Source organism: Rana temporaria, chromosome 3 (assembly GCF_905171775.1).
Source record: "Rana temporaria chromosome 3, aRanTem1.1, whole genome shotgun sequence".
In the NCBI taxonomy this organism is placed as follows: domain Eukaryota; kingdom Metazoa; phylum Chordata; class Amphibia; order Anura; family Ranidae; genus Rana; species Rana temporaria.
This window is the reverse complement of record NC_053491.1, coordinates 245,594,082-245,611,698: the sequence shown is the minus strand read 5'-3', so window position 1 is coordinate 245,611,698 and position 17,617 is coordinate 245,594,082. Positions and strand designations below refer to the sequence as shown.

Sequence of the window (17,617 nt, the reverse complement as noted above, 5' to 3'; positions counted from 1 at the left end):
AAAGCTGCTGATTGACAAAAGTTTTCCAACAGTCCCATTTGTCAATTGTTAAAGCGGAGTTCCACCCAAAAATGGAACTTCCACTTTAAGTGATGGTGACCCCCTGACATGCCACATTTGGCAAGTCATTTTTATGGGGGGGGAGGGGGCGGATACCCTCTTTTAAAGGAATGCAGCTTCCACTACCTCCCAGGGCACCGCAGTGCTGGAAGCAAGTTCACCTCTCCCCCCTCCTTCTCGACAGGTCCCAGAAGATTGCCCCGGCCAGTCACAGTGCGCAGCATGGCTTGCACATGTGCAGTGCGTGCCCGGCTGTGAAGCCATAGCCGGGTGACCACAGTGACAATGCCAACGCCGCAGAGAGAAGGGGGAGAGGAGCATCGCTATACCGTGGCACAGGTGATTTGTCCGATTAATAAAAGTCAGCAGCTACACTTTTCTGCTAACTTTTATATGGGTGGAACTTTGCTTTAAATCAACTTCTGTCAAATAGAATTGGCCATGGAGTAATCCAAATTTGGTCGGTTTCTGCTGAACCAGCTAATTTTAATCGATCTATGAGTTACTTTAGTAAACTTTAGTTTAGTAAAAGACAGTCGGCAGCACTGACAACACTCCACAAAAAGCCTGTGTGTTGTCAGCCCACAATGGGGCTAGTGCATTTCTGGCAAATCAACAGGTAATATTTTGTATTTGCAGAGTCTGTAAAGGATTAAAACACAGGGTAATGTGCTTCTGCGAATAATTGGGTTGAATACAACCACAATTTATTAAGGGAAGAATTTCAACTCCTTTAGTAAATCTGCCTCATTGTCCATGGCAGCCAATCAGGTTTCATCCTTGAAATGAAACATTTGGTAGCTTCAGTTCTGTTCTAGATTTCTTGGCTTTCAAATGAACTCTGCTGTGCAATACAGGTCTGAATCTTCCACATCAATATATTTCCTAAATCCATGAGTAGAAGACAACCCGGAAACACAGGGTTTTTTTTTTCTATATCTGACTGTATCATGTCAGGGTGACAGAGAACAGACCCCTCTCTCTTCCCTCACTGTTTGCTTTTTCACCAATTATTGCCCCAGTGCTGCTCTTTTGTTGATACAGAAATCCAAAAAAGTGGTAATGTTCATTTGTCAGGGGTCTAAGCCATGGACTCCCACTGCATGAAAAATATATACACAAAGCAAAGGTCTCAGACAAGCCCCTCCATTTGTTTCTAGAATACAGTACTAAAAGTGACGCATTGTTGAAGATAAAACTGAGGATAAAGCTGCCTGTCTCCATTGCATGTCTGTGAAAGCATTAATGACATTCCTAATCACAGTTAAGCTTATCTTTCAATTTATCCCACTACCTGAAAGCACAAGCTCATAGATAATCAGATAAATAGTCTGGTTTCTCTGCTAGTTTCAGGTCACTTCAGGCTTCAGTTAGCGATATTATTCACATAAATTACTGTGCAATTAGCTGGCTTAAAATATTAACCCTCTCACCCCAGGGTCAACCCCTGCACAGCACCATCATAATAATTATTATTATATTATTTGTCTATAATAATCCCATGTAGATGATTTTATTGGTGCTACAACAGTGGGGGTTTCTGCAAATGGCTTTCAGGTTTTTATTTCTATGGTCTTGGATTTTATTTCCCAAAGGAACGCTATCTGCATAGAGTTTGCATTTTCTCCACTCGTTTGGATGGGTGCTTTGATTTATTCTTAACCTCTGTGGCGGTATGATTATGTCAGGTTTTTGATGCTGAAAGCGGTACAATTGTTTTGCATGGAAATTTGGTGTTTTATATTGCAGGCCTATAATTCTTAGAAATAACTCACCTAAATCTGTCCAAACAAGAGTCTAGTAGACATCTCGGGTATGATAAAGTTTGAAACACGAAATCATTAATTATAATATAATAAATAACTATAAATAATTATAACAAATAATAATATTATAATAATAAAAATGGTTCAATAATGTAATCAAGTCAAAAACACTGAAATTTGCTCAGTTGCAGAATTGTCGTTGTCATTACTTAATTGTTTGATGACGAATTTCCCCACAAATCGCTATCGCTCAATTCTGTAAAGCCTCGTACACACGACCGAGAAACTCGACAGGGGGAAACACATCGTTTTGCTCGTCGAGTTCCTTGTTAGGCTGTCGAGGATCTTGGCGAGCCAAATTTCCCCATTCCCGTTGAGGAAAAAGAAGACATGCTCTCTTTTTGGCTCGACGAGATCCTCGACAGTTTCCTCGTCGAAAAGTGTACACACGACCGGTTTCCTCGGCAAAAAAAAAATACCAGCAAGTTTCTTTCTGGTTTTTGCCGAGAAACTCGGTCGTGTGTAAGAGGCCTCAGTGATTATAATTTATTATCGCTGTTTTCTAGCTGCTCTAAAACCACTTTTGACATACAGGGACACTTTTTGGTTGCTATGGACACTCTCCAGTTTCCAGGCAGAAAGAACAGTTTTTATTATATAAAACTGCATGCAGGACACTGGGCAGACCACTAGGGACAAAGGGGGTATGTAATTATTTTATACAGTACTGTAATCTGTGTTTTTACTTTTTTGAATTTGCCGCCGATCTCTGCCCCGTGCGTCGTAACGTCGCAGGGAACGGAGCTCGGCGGCACTCGGGGCACTGTGTGAATCGAGCGAGGAGACAGTTTGCACACACAGCGGGGAGACATTGCAGGATCCAGGGACAAGGTAAGTAACTCTGCCTGCCTGGATACTTCGATGCAATCTCGAGCCTGGCTCGGGGAAACCGCTAATGGTACTGGATTTCCACCCCGCGCCAGACTCGGGATTACCGCCAGGGAGGTTAAGCCTAGTACACATGATGAGATTATTGGACGAATGATCATCTGTTTTAGTTTTTTTTGCATGTTAGTCTCCATTTTTAAAATGAAGAGGTTACTAAAGTACAAAAATTCTCGTACAACAGAATACAAATTTGGAAGTGATGTAATGTATTGTATTTTATTGTATTTGTATTGTATTTTCGGGCGAAAACTGCACAGATTACAGGAAAATCGTACGCTCTTGTATCGTACTAGAAAAATGTTTGTGTCTGTCCTTTAAGAAAAGTATGAACAAAAGCTATGTACTAACGATCAGATTATCGTACGATCACTTCGAATGCAGTATTTTTTGTACAATTTTCTGATCGCGTGTAGGGGCCTTAAACCAAAAAAATAAATACTTGTCGGTTCTTGGGCATCTCAATAAATAGACCTTAATCCGAATTCCCTGAACAGAAGACATAGCTAGACACAGCTTGTCAAGGAAGCTCAGTGAATAGTCACTTTTCGGATTAATGAAATTGGTAGATTTTACTTCTCTGTAACAAAAATCAGGAGATTTCAGCATATTTTTGCCAGTGAGATCTGAGTAATTTAGAAAGTCAAAATTAAGGTGATCCTGTCAGTACAGGCTCATTTGTACAGGATTACAAACTTGTATTAGGCTCCATGGCGAAAAAAAAGTTTTGTGTTCTGCACATTATGACGTTTAAAGGCATATTTTGAGATCAACGTTTAGGGAAAAAAAAAACTTTTGGTCCGCATTTCTGATTGGAGCTTACTGGCAGAAAAAAATTAAAACTCTCTTAAACTCTTCTAAACTTTGTACAAAAAATGCTCTATATGAGCGTTTTTTACTCCAAAGAGAACAGACGTTTTTTTTAAGCCCAGTGTGCATGGAGCCTAATGCCGCGTACACACGAACGTTATTCATGTCATGGAAAAAAAAAACGTTTTTCTCAACGTGATTCCTCTCAAGCCTGCCTTGCATACACACAATCGTGATAAAAAATGCTCGAGCAAAGCGCAGTGATGTACAAAACGTACGCTGGCACTATAAAGGGGAAGCTCCATTCGAATGGCGCCAACCTTTGGGCTGATTATGCAAATTTTCCGTCTCATAACTTGCTTCTGAGCATGCACGTTTTTCTTTTCAACGTGTGTACGCTAAAGTGACGACGTGAAAAACGACGAGAAAAAATAGAGCAGGTTTTACATTTTTAATGCCCATTTTTCTCATCTAGAAAAATGCTCTGGAGCCTACAAACGACCGTTTTTAAAGACCAATTTAAAAATTGCATTTTTCTCATCATGTGTACGCAGCATAAGGTTTTTTTTTACTGCAAATAGAACAGACAGTGTGCATGGAGCCTTAAAGAGACTACATACTTACCTTTCCAGTTTCCTTTTTTTTCAACCTTAACTTGCTTGGGTTCAATTCGCACCTAGTTTAGTCCAAACCTGAAAGGTAGATTTCAGTGCAGGGCCAATAAGCTGCAGGTGGGGGATTCTCTAACCTGCAGCTGGTATCCCAACTCACTGCCAATTGCAGGTATTCAATTGACCAGATAGGTTGAACAACTATTTCCCCCACCACACACAAGGGTTCCTTCCCATGGCTTGTATGTTCTGTAGTGATGTACGATCCAGCAAAAAAAATAAAAACACATTTGAATCTGTGGTAGGGGAGCAAGTATTCTACAAACCTGGATGCATGGAATACTTGCAGCTGCCGCCATGCACTAATATTGTGTTGCATTTCAACAATATGGGTCACCAGGAAGGTAAGTATATAAACTTTGTTATTATAGGTATGCAATTTCTTACTAGTAACTTTGTACTGACAAGATTACTTTAAGTGCAATAGGCTTTAAATGGCCCCTGAAGGTTACAGAAGCTTATTCCAATTATCCCAGACCCATTTTTGTGGCAAAAATATCCTCCTTATTGGACTTTATAATTATATTTTTTTAGATATATATATATATCTATATATTCAACAGCTTAAACTCTTCTGGGAAGGCTGTCCACAAGGTTTAGGACTGGGATTTGGAAATGTTTGACCATTCTTCCAGAAGTACATTTGTGAGGTCAGGCACTGATGTTGGACTAAAAGGCCCGGCTCACAGTCTCTGCTCTAATTCATCCCAAAGGTGTTCTATAGGGTTGAGGTCAGGACTCTGTGCAGGCCAGTCAAGTTCCTCCACCCCAAACTCTCTCATCCATGTCTTTATGAACCTTGCTTTGTGCACTGGTGCACAGTCATGTTTGAATAGGAAGGGGTCATGCCCAAAGTGTTCCCACAAAGTTGGGAGCATGAAATTGTCCAAAATGTCTTGGTATGCTGACACCTTAAGAGTTCCCTTCACTGGAACTAAGGGGCCAATCCCAACCACTGAAAAACAACCCCACACCATAATCCCCAATCCACCAACTGATTTGGAGGGGTGGTCCAAATCTTTTGGTCAAAATAGTGCTGATAAGCGAGGGGTGAAGGAACTTGACTGGCATGCATAGAATTTCACAGAAACGCGTCATTTGCACGTTTTTGTGCCCATTCATGGGTTTTTGTGCAATTTTCTGCTCAAATGCTAAAAAAATTTACATAAAATAGCAATAATATTGACAATGTAGTATATAGTGTACATAATATATTGCTAGTTCAACATTTTTCTATAAAATCTTTAAGAGTTACAGTAAAATATAAGCATTTTTAAGACATTTAACAGAGTAGGCATGTAGGTAGACGGAGTACTGTACATAAACTTTACAGAATACCATAATATATAGAACAAATTCCTCTGAGAATATCATTGAAGACTGAAGATATAGCTTGTTATCCATACATTATTTATTTATTTCAGGTACTTATATAGCACCATAGATGGTTCGAATCTCGGCCGGGTCAGCAGGGACTGGCCGAGATTCAAACCATGTATAGGCAAACTGAATGTACCCAAGTTCATTGATCAATCAACTAGGGTACAACCAGCCTGTTGGATTTTACATGTGATTATTGATAGAGGCTATTATAGCCACTAGCAGTAATCACTGTGTTCTGGCCAGGACGGCTCCCCCACCTACCCACCAGGAGAACACAATTGGCTCCCACTACTGTGATACCAATGAGGAAAGAGCTGGGTGGGTCCGAGCTGTGCTCTGTGTGTGAATGGACACACAGAGCAGTGGCTTGGGAGCAAGCCTGCTCGGGTGCAAGGAGCTTGCTATGGGGGGCACTAGGCAGGAGGGAGGGGGCAGGAGTGCCAACAAAAAAACTAAAGTATCCAAACATGATCACAGACAATGCTTTGAAAGCCTTTACAGATTAGCAATGTAGTGTTAACGGTTTGTGGTGATACCTCATATGTGTGGCACAATTGGTGTTTACATACACATGTACTACAGCTACCCAGATCACTTTTACATGAAAAAAACAATACCAGCAGCCATAAGCTTGCTTCAACCCGGCCTTTCTCAACCGTTTTAACATGGAAGAGCCCTTGAAATAACTTTCCAGTTTCAGGGAACCCCTGCTAATAATTACTATAACTACAGCTCGTGGTATATTAGCATGGTGCTTACTAAAATGCCCCTGGCGTCGTTGGGAAAACTTTCCCCATACAGATACCTAAAAACATCATTGGTGTCAGTGGTACTGATCTAAGGCATAAATTGTGCATTGCTCAAAGAGCCCTTAGAAACGACTGGAGGAACGATTGGGTTTCATGGAACTCTGGTTGAACTTGAAGTCCTTGTCCTTTATATACAGTGTGTGGACATCAAGGGGTTAACATATATATAAATAACTAACAATGAATTCCTATTTGCTCCCTTTTGGGCTGTTAACTATACCATTAATAGTGTTTTTATATCTGTTTGATAAGTACAGATACCAGAAAAACTATCTGTTGATCACATCAGAAATTCAGAGCTGTCCTGTGTCACAGCCTGCACAGTCTGCACACTTCCTATATTATCTCCTAGTTCTTGAACTACAGATTATTTCAAAACTATGCTGTGGAGATGAGGAAAATGGGAAGGATTTAGTAGTATTGCCATTTCAGTCCACAAAAAGATATGTGGTGTCATTCCACAGGAGGAAATTAAGAGCTTTCTGGCAGTGCATTTAGGCAGATCAATCTGTATTTTTCTATATTTATATATATGTATTTATTTTGTATTTTGCTCTGACACTTTATCCCTCCTGGCAGTGTTCCCGAGTCTGACTCGGGGTTAGATTTCTGTGCTGCGATCGGTAACCCCGAGTCAGACTCGGGCTCGCCTCGCTGGATCCACAGACACTGTTTACTTACCTTGTCCCTGGATCCAGTGATGCCACCGCGCTGTGTGAGCGAGCGGTACCTCGCTCGATTCACACAGCGTCCTCCTGTGCCGCCGATCTCCGTTCCCTGCGACGTTACGACGCACGGGAGCGGAGAACGGCGCCAAATTCAAAAACGTAAACAAACACAATACACACAGTATACTGTAATCTTATAGATTACAGTACTGTATGTAAAAAATACACACCCCTTGTCCCTAGTGGTCTGCCCAGTGCCCTACATGTACATTTATATAATAAAAACTGTTCTTTCTCCCTGCAAACTGTAGATTGTCCATAGCAACCAAAAGTGTCTTTTTATGTCAAAAATGGTTTTAGAGCAGCTAGAAAACAGCGATAATAAATTATAATCACTTGCAGAATTGTGCGATAGCGATTTGTGGGGAAATCCGTCATAAAAAAATAAAAGTAATGACAGCGACAATTCTGCAACTGAGCAAATTTCAGTGATTTTGAGTTGATTACATTATTGAATAATTTTTATTACAATTATATTATTATTTGTTATAATTATTTATAATTATTTATTATATTATAATTTATAATTTTGTTTTTAAAAAAAATGTCATACCCGGGATGCCTACTAGACTCTTGTTTGGTCAGATTTAAGTGAGTTATTCCTAAAAATTACAGGCCTACAGTATAAAACGCCAAATTTCCTTGCAAATAATGGTACCGCTTTCAGCACCTTTTTTTTGAAAGAATCATACCGCCAGGGAGGTTGAGGGCTCGTTTACACTTGCTTCAAAATGCGGCATTTGATACACTTTTTTAAAGCACTCTAAATGCCAATCAAAGCACCTCCCACTAAATAAAATGGTTACCTTACAGTCCTGTTTACACTGTTGAGTTTGCTTTGCTTTTCTTGACTTTAAAAATGATATGCCATGTCACTTTCTTGGTGCTTCAAAGCATTAACAAAGCCTCCATAGAAGTCTATCACAGTGCTCGCTAAGAGCACCTGCAACATTTTATTCAGAGTTAGCTTTGCTTTGTTTTGGAGGTATTGGAGGTATGAGATATCCCAGGATGCACTGGGAAACCAACACGCGAACCAGGAAGACATCATCAGTAGTCACTTCTGGTTTGTGTGTATATATCCTGGGAGTGTCTGGTGTAGATGTCACATCTGGTGTGCAGGATGGAGCAGCAGGAAGGTAAGCAGGGTCAAGACTAGAGCGGAGAAACTAGCAGACAACACATGTGGTGCGCAATGTGGGAACACTATATTGGAAGATGATCGAGGACCAGAGAGATAGGACTAAGAAGTTGAGGATCAGCAGAGCTAGGGGACCAGAGTAGGAGTAACTAGCAGATGTCACACATGGTGAGCAGCATTGGAGCAATATAGAAGGAGATGAGCAGGGACAGGAGAGAGAAAAGACTGAGTGGTGAAGAATCAGCAGAGCTGAGGGACCAGGGTGGTAGAAACTAGCAGATGTCACATACGGTGTGCAGCATGAGAGCAATATAGAGGGAGGTGAGCAGGGAATGGAGAGAGAGGAGAATCAGAAAACCAGAGGATCAACAAAGCTTGGGGTTTACTACTGAGTGGGGAATCAGCAGGGTTAGGGATTACTACTGAGTGGGGGATCAGCAGGGTTGGGGATTACTACTGAGTGGGGAATCAGCAGGGTTGGGGATTACTACTGAGTGGGGGAACAGCAGGGTTGGGGATTACTACTGAGTGGGGAATCAGCAGGGTTAGGGATTACTACTGAGTGGGGGATCAGCAGAGCTGGGAGTACTACTGAGTGGATCATCAGAGGAGTTGGTGGTACTACTGAGCCTGAGATCTGCTGAACAAGTGTACTAATGAGCTGGGGATCTGCTAAGTGGGGGTACTAATGATCTGGGGTCTACAGAACAGGGGTACTAATGAGCTAAGGATATTACTATTACTAGTTGAGGGTTCGACTGAGCCCCTTTAAAACAAAAAGAAAATACACACAAAGGGTATTTGCCAAGATTCATTAAGGCTTTGAAAAAGCATCACAGAAGTATCAAAAACACATTTAAAAAAAGTATGTTGAAGCAGTAGGAGCTTTAATGTGTGTTTAAGGGTCACTAAAGGAAAAAATTTTTTTTGCTGAAATGACTGTTTATTGGGTATAGAGACATAAAAGTTAACTGATTGCTTTTAAAAATGATTAAAAATTGAATTTAATCTATCATATAATGTGCCTCTAGTTTCACTTTCGGTTTTAAAGGACATACATGAAGTTCCGGGTGAGAGGTAAGTCGGGAAGACTCACAGAACAAAAACAAACAAATCCAGGGCAGTGTTGTTTTTAAAATTAATCTGATTGGTTCTGAGGAGTTTTAGACACACAGTAATGACAGCTTAGACCACCGTGAAAATCTCCCAGTATGATGGTTATAAGGAAACAGGCAACCAGGAAGTGTGGAGATCACAGCAGAATTACAGCAACTTCAAAGCAAAAACGAACAATGAGGACATGAAACCAGTACTGCAGTAAGGTAAAGGAAGCTATTTAGCTTAAAAAAAAAATTCCTTTAGTGACCCTTTAAAGTCGAAGCAAGTGTAAATGAGCCCTAACTGAGAATTTACGTTGGTAAATAAATCCCAAACATTATGGGTTCATACACATAGTGAATTAAGCAGGTAGGAAGTCTGTACTAATGAATGACAGGTTGACACTGTGCGTGGCTGTCCCCAACTTTTCACATATAACCGCACATGGAAAAAGGGACAGATGTGGATGCAGACAGTCCACCATTGACAAATTTCTAATAGTTTTTTTTTTTGCATCTGTGTTTGGGCAGCTATTGCAAATGTAACGTGTGCCTAGCCCACTGGACTAACAGTACATTATCTTACAAATGTAGAAAGTGGATTAACCATGGACACTGCACTGCACATGCACTGCCGACAGTGGACACAAAAACAAATTGCTTGTAGAAAGGGTAGGGGGTTATTTTTGGCAAAAGAGGCATGGGGTCAGGGCTGCTGTTAGAAATCACGGGGCCCCGTACAGCCTACCTGGTAGGGCCCCCCCTAAAATATGTATTAAAAAAAAAAAATCACAATAAATATACTAAAATCATTCTTAGCGGACACACAGATAACAGAGAAGCTGTGTGAATCGGCCCTTTTTTAAATAGTTTTTATATTTTTTTTAAATAAATACATTCTTTTATTTTACAATGTTTACTAATTATTTTTATACAATTTTTTTTTTTTACAAGGGATTAAAACAATACAGGAATATATATATATTTTTTTTTAACAGGACAAGGAAGCCGGAAGTTGTGTCTGTGTCTCTCCCTGCAACAGCTAAAAGTTGGCGGGAGGGTTTTCAGCTGCACATGGCATCCTGTAATTGCCCCTCCTTTCCTCTGGTGTTTGGGCCCCCCTGTGTGCCTGGCCCCCCTACAGGAGGATTAGTGCCCCCCCCCTATCAGCACCACTGCATGGGGTTGATTTACTAAAGGAAAATAGACGGTGCACTTTGCAAAGTACAGTTGCGCCAGAGCTTAATAAAGGAGGTAAAACTTCACTTTGCAAAGAATACCCAATCACATGCAAGGAAAATAAAAACGCAGCATTTTTGCTTGCACGTGATTGGATGATGGAAGTCAGCAGAGCTTCTTTACTAAGCTCTGGAGCAACTGCACTTTTCGAAGTGCACAGTCTGTTTGCCTTTAGTAAATCACCCCCACAGACACTCCTTTACCTAAATACATTACATCCTAGCAATTTTATTTTTTATTTATTTTTTGTTCCCTTCTACTGAACCCTGATTAACATTGGATGCTGTTGGGAACTCCCAAAAATGTTCATCTGTAGAAAGAAGGATTCCTTTCATCTAATTGGTTTTATGAAATACTGTTGGCCTGTAAATCTTTACTAAATTGACCCACATGACATCAGAAATTGGTACAAATAAATTTAGAAAAAAGATCATCCTAACAATAATCGCTGTTATCATTACATCAGAGTAAAAAAATATACAATGCTTATATATATACATATACAGATATATTTTTAAATGTATAGCTAGTACAGGGTCTTCTGTTCTATGTCCCTCACACTTGTGACTGGAATACTTTACAGCACAATAATTCGAATCCCCAGTCACACAAACCACAGTAACATTTTAGAATTTGTTGGCTAACTGAATATTTTTCTGCTTTTGTTGCATTAAATTGTGTATGGTATACAGTATGTGCATTCCATCAGTCAGAATGCAGCTCATGTAAAGATTGTTAAGGTCTGCAATTAAAAGGGCTGGGATGCCTGAAATGGCTGAATTACTATTTAATGGAACAACAAATTGTACAGACAGATTAACATATATATATATATATATATATATATAACCCCTTCCCGACCGCCGCATGTATATATACGTCGGCAGAATGGCACGTACAGGCACATTGGCGTACCTGTACGTCCCTGCCTTCTAGCGGGTGGGGGGTCCGATCGGGACCCCCCCCCCCCCGCTACATGCGGAGGTCAGATTCCCTCGGGGAGCGATCCGGGATGACGGCGCGGCTATTCGTTTATAGCCGCTCCGTCGCGATCGCTCCCCGGAGCTGAAGAACGGGGAGAGCCGTATGAAAAAAAGGCTTCCCTGTGCTTCACTGTGGCGCTGCATCGATCAAGTGATCCCTTATATAGGGAGACTCGATCGATGATGTCATTCCTACAGCCACACCCCCCTACAGTTGTAAACACACACTAGGTGAACACTAAATCCTACAGCACCCCCTGTGGTTAACTCCCAAACTGCAACTGTCATTTTCACAATAAACAATGCAATTTAAATGCATTTTTTGCTGTGAAAATGACAATGGTCCCAAAAATGTGTCAAAATTGTCCAAAGTGTCCGCCATAATGTCGCAGTCACGAAAAAAATCGCTGATCGCCGCCATTCGTAGTAAAACAAAAAAAATTAATAAAAATGCAATAAAACTATCCCCTATTTTGTAAACGCTATAAATTTTGCGCAAACCAATCAATAAACGCTTATTGCGATTTTTTTTACCAAAAATAGGTAGAAGAATACGTATCGGCCTAAACTGAGGAAAACATTTGTTTTTATATATATGTTTTTGGGGGATATTTATTATAGCAAAAAGTTAAAAATATTGCATTTTTTTTCAAAATTGTCGCTCTATTTTTGTTTATAGCGCAAAAAATAAAAACCGCAGAGGTGATCACCACCAAAAGAAAGCTCTATTTGTGGGGGAAAAAGGACGCCAATTTTGTTTGGGAGCCACGTCGCATGACCGCGCAATTGTCTGTTAAAGCGACGCCGAATTGTAAAAACCCCTTGGGTCATGTAGCAGCATATTGGTCCGGTCCTTAAGTGGATATATACATATATATATTTTTTTTAATGAGGCCATCCCCTACAGCCAGATTATCAATTACTAGTTACAATATATATACTGAAATTACTGAATTACTATTTAATGGAACAACAAATTATACAGCCAGGTTTATATATATTAGGCCACCCCCTACAGCCAGATTGTCAATGAGTAATTACTATATATATATATATATATATATATATATACTGTATATGTGCCCACCCTATACAATATATATCATTGAGGCCACCCTACAGCACGGTTATTAATTACAAAAAAAAAAAGACAATAAAAAAAAACTTGCCATTCTCTCCCTTAGCAATAATATGTGACGTGTTTATTGCACATATAAAAAAACAATATATCTATCTCTTCTAAACTGTATGAACATGTTTATATAAAATAACAATTCCCCAATTCTCTTTTGGGAAGTATTGTGTATTCTTTATGTATTCGGTATATATACTCTATTTACCGATTCCTCTGGGGTGAAAACCCCAATTAATGTAGGAAATTGATGCAATTATTGCCTAGATAGTAAAGTGTGCCGCTGTGTAATTATTTATTTGTTTTAAGCAAAGTGCTTTAAACCTTCTGTAAACAGTCTAGCGATGCCTATCGAGGAAGGCAATAGCGCCAGATTAAGCAGTAGCGTCGCAGGTCAGTACCGGTGTGTACTGGGCAGGCATTTTCTGGGCTCTGATCACCCAAATCCGTACGAACTGTCACTGGGTTCCCTGCTCAGGAAAGGCCCGATGAATTCGGTGATGTTAGTGAATTAATCATATATTAGCATCACCGGCTAGGAAGATAAATGCAACATTGGGCGTCTAAAGTAAACTCATATTGTACTAATGCTAACATTATGGCTGTAGGTGGCATAATGGATGCTTTTCCCCATTAAATAGCTATATTTCAGGCGTCTGTCCTCACTAATCTATTCAACTGTCAGCCTCGGCTATGACAGGCAACCTGATTCACTAACAAATACTACAGGGCATTATCATCCATTTTCAGCAAGAATTTTAATTGAATCGGATGTTACCACTTTACAGGACGGTCAGCCTGAGATAAAGCTGGGTGTCTGTCCGGGCTGGCTGGGCTGGAGACTACTACTGGGTGTAAGATACAAGGAGCCACCGACTACTACAGGACTGCATGGACACTCCGATCTAATACATCCCACTGGATTCTAGGTCTGATATCTGTAAGTATCAACGTATAATATACACACATCAACTGATTACTTCTATTTCTATAAATTCATGCAAAATAAACAGGTTGCTTTTATAAACTGTGTACATGGTTTATAAATACATATAAATATATATATATATATATATATATATATATATATATATATATATATATATATATATATATATATATATATATATATATACATTGTGCATGCATATTTCATAACAACACATATTTATATAAATGTATGCAAAATAAACAGATAGATTTAGCGTACGCACTAATTATATATAACGTATATATATATATATATATATATATATATATATATATATATATATATATATATATATATGTTTATGTTTATTTTGCATACATTTATATAAATCGGTGTATATAGGCGTACACACTAAATATATATAACGCATATATATATATATATATATATATATATATATTAATATATATATATATATATATATATATATATATATATATATGCGTTATATATAATTAGTGCGTACACTAAATCTGTTTATTTTGCGTACATTTATATAAATAGGTGTATATAGGCGTACACACTAAATATATATATATGTTTATGTTTATTTTGCATACATTTATATAAATAGGTGTATATAGGCGTACACACTAAATATATATAACGCATATATATATATATATATATATATATATATATATATATATAACGCATATATATATATATATATATATATATATATATATATATATATATATATATAAATATATATATAAATTAATATATATATATATATATATAACATATAAATATATATATTTAGGGTGCATGCATATATATTTCATGACAACGCCTATTTATATAAATGTATGCAAAATGAACAGATATATATATATAGGCGTCTACACTAATTATATATATATATATATATATATATATATATATATATATATATATTGGGGTATATATATCCTATTAATCCTATTACTCATTTTAAAAATAACTAATATTACACATAGAGTTCTCTTTATCAACGTTTTCACTCGAGATTCATCACAGAACGGGTGCCAAAGATTCACACATTTTTTTTACAATTAAATCTAAAAAATACGTATGAACATTGGGTAAAAATGATTAATAGATAGATAGAACTCTCAAGGAGCACATACTTCCAGAAAGTAATTGTAATTGTAGCCAGGAGATCTTAGTGGTTTTAAAATGCACATTTTCCTGAGCTATTGTCCTGTGACTGGCATATGTCATATTGGAAACGATGAAATGTTGTAAGTGTATGGGTTGTTTTTTTTAATGTTTTTTATTTTTTGTGTTATGTTTCCGCATACATTGGCTGATACACCTATTTCTTAGGTTAGAAGATGATGATGTACTGGGATTTGGACCATCACTGCACTGCACTGCTCTCATAACATGAAGGGACAAGCCTAAATCGAATTTATGTACAGTTTACTACCACTAGTTGTTTATTAAAAAGTTCCCTATGACTAATGTCCAGTTCACTATCATTAATTATTTTATGTACTATCACTATAATTTCATGCACAGCTCACAATCAGCATTTGTGTATCAAATTTACTATCATATCAGTACTGTGTTTGATTCTGAAGATCTGAGACTTAAAATACAAGAAGTGATGCCACATAAATTTACGCATCCTCAGAGATACTGTTTTATTGCATAAAATAGATACAGGTCATACTACTACTTAAACTATTGTTTGCAATAAAAAATAACAGGAATATTATTAATAATCATTATCAATAATAATTTAAGGGTTATTTTACTAGTAGTTGTTTTGGCTCTAATTGCCAAGAGTTAAATGGAAATATTATTGCTTACTAGTACTACTAGGGGTTGATTTACTATACTGGAGAGTGCAACATCTGGTGCAGCTCTGCAAAAAAAACAATCATCTTCCATTTTTTTTTTTTTTTTTGTCAAAGCTTAATCAAACAAGCTGAAGTTAGAAATTGATTGGCTACCATGCACAACTGCACCGTATTTTGTACTCTCTAGTTTTAGTAAATCAACCCCCAGTGATAATACCACTATCAATAATAATAACAACATTTGCTAGTACTACTAGTATTAGTAAATATGTTGTTGTTAAGAAGTAGTATTATCGAAACTACTATCACTACAACTATTAGCACTACTACTACTACTACTACTACTAATAATAATAATAATAATAATAATAATAATAATAATAATAACAACTCCAACAGTTGTTCTAAGTACTTGCTCTGCAGTCTTTCATAATTACAAACTTGAAAAGGCAAGTTATCTTTACTACTACTAGAAAACATGACTTTAAAACATGTAACTTTAAAACAATAATTAATTGTATTGATCTTTATCTTATATACTATGAAAATAAAATATATTGAAATAAAAAATAAAATGAACACTTACAAAAATAATATTAACATACGCATTAGTTTATTGTACTCCAGCTCTATGAGTTGTACAAGTGCCCAGGAATATCGGTTTATTGCATACAACAGATACAGCTCATATTACTTCTTAAATAATTAGTTACAATAACAACAACAGGAATAATAATAATGATCATCATCATCATAATAATAATAATAATAATAATAACACAAATAAATAACTAATAACACCCATTTGTTTTCCAGTGTATGACTGTAATTATTTATATTTACAAACCTGCTGTACCCAGTAATACCACTATTGATGATTTCAAATAATAATCTAAATATTAGCAATTACTAATGATAAAGTATAACAATTGGAAATGATCTCGGTGTAGCAATCTGAGAACAGACATTCGTACATGCAGACATTTTCGTCCAACCCCAGTATATAGATTGTCTTCCTACTGTATGAGGTCATCTTAGTGACCGGCTCTGACAATCCATGTCCACCTTGACTCTTGAAACTGCTGTGACGTCAGCGGTGTAGAGAGTGAACAAAGCATGGCACATGTCACCTGTGATCGTCCATTATTTATCTGAGAGGTGTGATGTCATGGTCCCCAATGCCCATAATGAGTAGAGTGGTTAGCTCAGGAAACAGGGACAATGAAATGATAGAGGATCCTGGAAAGGATAGCAGATGGGCTGTGTAGAAAACAAGGTTTATTAGTGATGGAGCACAGTGATCAGCCGTGTGGATGTGTATAGTATGCCTATATTAGGTGAGCTGTCTCTTTGGCTTATGACGTCAGCGGGTCTCCGGTGACCAATGAGTGGAGGTGGCCCCTCCTCTGTGTGTCTTATGGTGAGGCAGAGAGGAGTAGAGGCAGCACTTAGTAGGTGAGCAGTGCACGCTGCCATGGTCTGAGTGTGTCCGTCCTGCTCTACATCTAAGGAGGCTTCATGACTCTTCCCTGCTGCTGCCATCATGTTTGCTAGTCCAGTGACTTCTACTCCATTCTCTGTCAAAGACATCCTGAACCTGGAGCACCACACTGGTCTGGCAGCCATGGACATCTCCCCTAGGATGGACTCCTCTTCCTGCATGTTGTCCAGCTTCAAACAGGAGTCATACCCGGGTACCCCATGTCTGTCCGAGCTCAGTGATGACCTGACTCAGAGGGACACCTCCAAGGGTTCCTCTCCTTTCCCAGGATCCTTCTACGTCAAAAACTACATGGAGATGGATTCCTCCAAGGAGCACAAGGAGGACAAAAAAGGTAATACAATAACCTCATGTGTTTATTCATATCATTGAGGGATCGACTGGGCTAGGCCTAAAGATCCCATCTACAGAACATACAAAGAAAGCGACCCACTCCGATCCTGTACCGTGCGACATCAACACCCGCTCCCGAATATCCGACCACTGAGCCCTTCTAATTATTAATATTACCTTCATTGGATATTGTACAGTGAGACATGCGGCAGGGAATACAGAAAACATGCCAATAATC

General features: G+C 38.3%; 1 protein-coding gene across 1 annotated transcript in view; it reads left to right on the top strand.

Annotated features, from left to right (window-relative positions):
- Positions 1-16,880: 16,880 nt before the first annotated feature.
- The window catches only part of NKX2-5 (NK2 homeobox 5), a 5,017-nt gene continuing 4,280 nt past the window's right edge, over positions 16,881-17,617 (top strand). Inside the window, exon 1 of the mRNA XM_040344550.1 lies at positions 16,881-17,380. Coding sequence (XP_040200484.1) covers positions 17,089-17,380 — 292 coding nt within the window. The 5' untranslated portion in view covers positions 16,881-17,088. The remainder of the gene's footprint in view (positions 17,381-17,617) is intronic.